The sequence below is a fragment of the Ambystoma mexicanum genome, chromosome 3q (assembly GCF_040938575.1).
Source record: "Ambystoma mexicanum isolate Mex_15411 chromosome 3q, UKY_AmexF1_1, whole genome shotgun sequence".
Lineage (NCBI taxonomy): Eukaryota > Metazoa > Chordata > Amphibia > Caudata > Ambystomatidae > Ambystoma > Ambystoma mexicanum.
Window position 1 is genome coordinate 759,285,631 of NC_090926.1, and position 4,342 is coordinate 759,289,972.

The 4,342-nt window shown below is 45.9% G+C and overlaps 1 protein-coding gene across 1 annotated transcript; it reads left to right on the forward strand.

The window, feature by feature from the left end:
* Positions 1–1,059: 1,059 nt before the first annotated feature.
* H3-3B (H3.3 histone B) lies at positions 1,060–4,078 on the forward strand. Its single transcript, XM_069654747.1, has 4 exons — positions 1,060–1,348; positions 1,753–1,885; positions 2,947–3,100; positions 3,580–4,078. The coding sequence occupies exons 2-4, from the start codon at positions 1,758–1,760 to the stop codon at positions 3,706–3,708; spliced, it is 411 nt and encodes a 136-aa protein (XP_069510848.1). The 5' UTR covers positions 1,060–1,348; positions 1,753–1,757; the 3' UTR covers positions 3,709–4,078.
* The last annotated feature ends 264 nt before the right edge of the window (positions 4,079–4,342 follow it).

A 4,342-nucleotide genomic window follows, 5' to 3' on the forward strand; every position in this document is an offset into this window, starting at 1 on the left:
TGATGAAAGAAGGTCCTGCAGAACTGGATGGAAAAGGCTCCAGCCGTCTCCCTTCACCTCCAGGGAAATGTTCTTTTTTTTTTTTAATCCACAGCCCCTCAGACTGAAAGGGCTGTGGAATGTCCCAAAAATTGACTTTTATGATAGAGGATCGCAGCCGGCGCACAAGCACCCTCTTGGGCCGCAACCGCTGCGATCCGCGTTGAAGGTAAGATGGCCGCTGGCCATGTGCGTAGGTCCATGCCGACACGTAGGAGAGACGTTCTCTCCGACACACTCGGAGCAATGGCTCGTGCCTCCGATGCTGTTCCTCGTCGTTGTATGGGCGGGGGACCTCCGTGTACCTCGCCGGCACTCACACGCGTACACCCATGCATACCGCAAGGACACACACGGGACGCGTGCTGCCTGCTCAGGTCCCGGTGGCAACTGCCGGCTGGGACTGTCTTTATTAACCACGCGCATGCGCGAGCCTCGTTGTTGGCCGCGCATGTGCAATGCAGCGTGGTCACTACGCAACACAAATGTGCTGTCATTCTGGACCACAAAAAATAGAAAAGACAGATGGTCATAATTTTTCTATTTTGTATTGATGTAAAAAAAAATAAGAAATTGTGATGTAAATGTGAAAGGTTTGTGATAAACCCAACACAAAATAATAACAGCAAAATGCAATAAAGAAACATAAACACCAAACCTATTGGCTTTACCAGTGCTTGTTAAAGTTTGTGGGGTTTTCTGCATAAACAGCAGCACTGCAAGCAGAACCCTGGTTTTCTTTCATTGGACTGTCTAAAATGTCATACTTCTCTACATCAAATCTATTTTCGAGACTATTTCCCGTGCTGTCTCATCCCAGGATCCCCCTCTCCACCAATCCATTTCAAAACTCTTCTATGGCTGTTTTCCAATATCCCTCTATCCCACCGTCCTGTTCTTAACTCTCCATTCGCTTCCTGTGTTGAGCTTGGAGCAAAATACGGATTCAAAGATGCACTCTACACAACCAATCAGCGGCCTTCCTCGAGCCTTAACCTGATTGGCTACTTTCTCTTACAGACTGCCCAATAAAGGGCGCCGGTTAAGGACCAATCACAGGCCAATGATTTGCCCAATCAGCAAAGACCCTTCAACACGGCTGACGTCTTCCGTGATGTCACAATGAAATAGATTAGCACGGTCCAATTGGAAAACTCAGCACAAGGTGATGGTGTCACGCGGTTTATAAGGCGGTGCTGCCTGCAGCCAGCATAGCGTAGAGAGAAGTGGCTGATTGTCGGTTGTGGTCGAGGTGGTGCGAAGCGCGTTACGAGTTTGTCCACAGCAGCGGCGCGTCGTCCGTAAAACGGTGAGTACTGGGCACCGCAATGTATGTGTAGTTACCGAATGCCAATCGGAAGACGTGAGGTATGGAAGTGTGTTGTACGGAGGTTTGTTATTGTAATCTGGGTTAAATAGTGGTTGTGGCTTCGTATCTAAAGTGGAATGAGCTAGACGTGATGGAAACAAAACTTTCCTTAGAGGCGGTGAGTTTTGTCTAGTTATCGTGTACTTTTACAGTAGTAGTGTAACGGGGCGGCATACATGTGATTCTCAGCGCACTGACCTCCCCTGCCCGGTAACGTTTGTGGGAGGGTTGTTTTCAGGATCGACTTGTTTATCTGGAGAGCGACAGAAACTAAGTGCGTGCAATATTTAAGTGTGTGGTTGTGTATCGCTGCTTTTAACTGATCCCAACCAACTATTTCACAGAAGTCATGGCCAGAACTAAGCAGACTGCTCGCAAATCAACAGGTGGCAAGGCGCCCCGTAAACAGCTAGCCACCAAAGCGGCAAGAAAGAGTGCTCCCTCCACCGGAGGGGTGAAGAAACCCCACAGATACAGGTGAGGTTCAAGCCACCTTATGCCGTACATTACCGGAGGCCGTTTGCAGGCTCGAGGAGGGTGGCATTTAGTTCCTCCTTGTGGAGGGGGGGGGGAGAGACTTCCCGTAAAGCTACCGGCCTCTGTTTGTGACCCCTTTCCTGTTCCCTTAACTCCAATTGTAGCCTTAGTTTTCTGGGAGAATCTGTCAAAATAGCGTATGGGGCGTTTTTTAATATAGTTATTGCTTGTGGGAGGGCTTAACGTACCCTTTTGTGCAGCATATCCGGGGGCAGCATGTCCGCCATTGAGAAGTTTTATACTATCCTGATTTGACCTAGTATGAATGGAAATGTTCATGCAACTTCCAGAATCAGTCTGCTTTATTCACATGCAGTACAGATGCCTGACCATAGGTATTACTTTCACCTGTATAGATAGCCCTTGGACAGGTGAGATGAAATATGAGCTACTTACTTGCCGGCAACCATTATGGCTCTTCAATGGGCCCTTCGCCGAAATGCCTCAAACCCTTGTTTTCATTTTTATCTACCACGGTAGATATTCTAATTTGTGTGGTAATGGCCCTCGTGCCACTGTTGCATCTAAATTGGGATTGCTCTTCTGGGGCAGTTGTTCCTAATGGACACATGCAAGTGATTTATACATTGTACACCTGACCAGTTCAGGATAAAGCTTTATAAGAAAAGTTTAGGATAAAGATTTGGGGTTGTCCCATCTCATAAGAGTGCCATCTCTAACGTTTTTTCAAGCTCCTGTCTTTTTTCCAACCTGGTAATACTTGCATTCGGGGCTCGCAGATAAAACTCTTGGCATGCTAGGATGCTGTTGCTTCGTGTTACGGAGCAACATCATACGCTGCCTTGAGTGCCAGCAGTGGTGGTGTAGGGGGCGGGGGTCCTGAACTCGTGGACCACAATGCTTCAGATTGTTTAAAGCTAGAGCCCACGCCTCGTAGCAGGGTTACTGAAGTTTCTAGGGTGTTGATGCATGTGGCTTGTAGATGTAAGTTGTGTTCATTCAAGGTCCTGGTTGTCACTCACTTAATCTATTTACTGCAGGCCTGGCACAGTTGCCCTGCGTGAGATCCGTCGTTACCAGAAGTCAACAGAACTCTTGATACGAAAACTTCCTTTCCAGAGGCTCGTGAGGGAGATTGCTCAGGATTTCAAAACTGACTTGCGCTTCCAGAGTGCAGCTATTGGTGCCCTGCAAGTGAGAATAGACTTCATTATTAAAGTGCCAAATGATGTTTGCTTGTAGATGAGGGTTACCGTGGCCAAATCCTGGGGAGAATGTTAAAATGTTACCAAATTTCACAATTCCAGTTTTAAATGTACAGTGGAGGAGGTGAAAGTAGTATTGGTCTGAAAATAAACCAAGTGCACGTTTGGACAAAATTGGTTGTTGAGCTCCATGGCAACACTACCATTCACAATGATCTGTCCACATGTCAATACAAACCACTTGACTACTACGAATACATGAAGAGCGTTCATATTTCATCTTCAGGGTATGTTCCTGTGAGGAAACACTTTTGATGCTGGGAGAAGTTAACTTGTTTCTTTGCTCAGAAAGAGTCCTGTGGCTTATGCCTTTTCTACTTGTAGAGTTTCAATTGGTGGGGTATAATCGCGGTTGTATGAATGTTTTGCATGCTTTTTATTTAATGCGTCTTAATTTTCTTTCTGCAGGAGGCCAGTGAAGCGTATCTGGTGGGCCTTTTTGAAGATACCAACCTCTGTGCCATCCATGCAAAGCGAGTCACAATCATGCCCAAAGATATCCAGTTGGCACGCAGAATACGGGGCGAAAGAGCCTGAGTTTCTATTAAATCCTGTGAAATACTTTCTTACAGTTTTGTATAGCATTAATTTTGCGTTGGTGCGTGAGTTCACTCTTGTCATAGTTTGGGTTGTACTTGTCTGCTTCTTGTGTATGCATGTTATAGTAGCTCAAACATGGGTGCTAAACATTACTTTCACCTTGTACAGGGTCCTCTGCAATAATTTAAGACCAGTCCTGGTTAACATTGGTGCTGCAGTGTCAGATCACTGGCAACCGGCCTTCAAAGGGACCATCTGTGTAAATTCTGGTTCCTGGAATGTAAATATGGTAGCTCTATTACCTGTGCGTTTATAATGGCATTTTTATATTGTGTACATTTTTTAAATTAAATGTTTTAAAATCACACCTCCTGTCTGTCATTGCTAGGATACCACATGCAATGTTCATCGTTTGCTGTTTAGGGACCCAACTATTAATGGCACAGTTCTCCTGTTTGTGTTTTATATTATTTAACTTTGCGGCTAATGGGCGGGCTGCCCTTGTTGCAATTCAGTTTTGTGCGCTCATGACTGTTGAGTGGGGTGGTTTGAATGCGTGGTGCTCATCTTGCAAGGCAACCATGGTTGCGTGTGAATGGAAACATGATGATATGGTATTATTACGTAACGC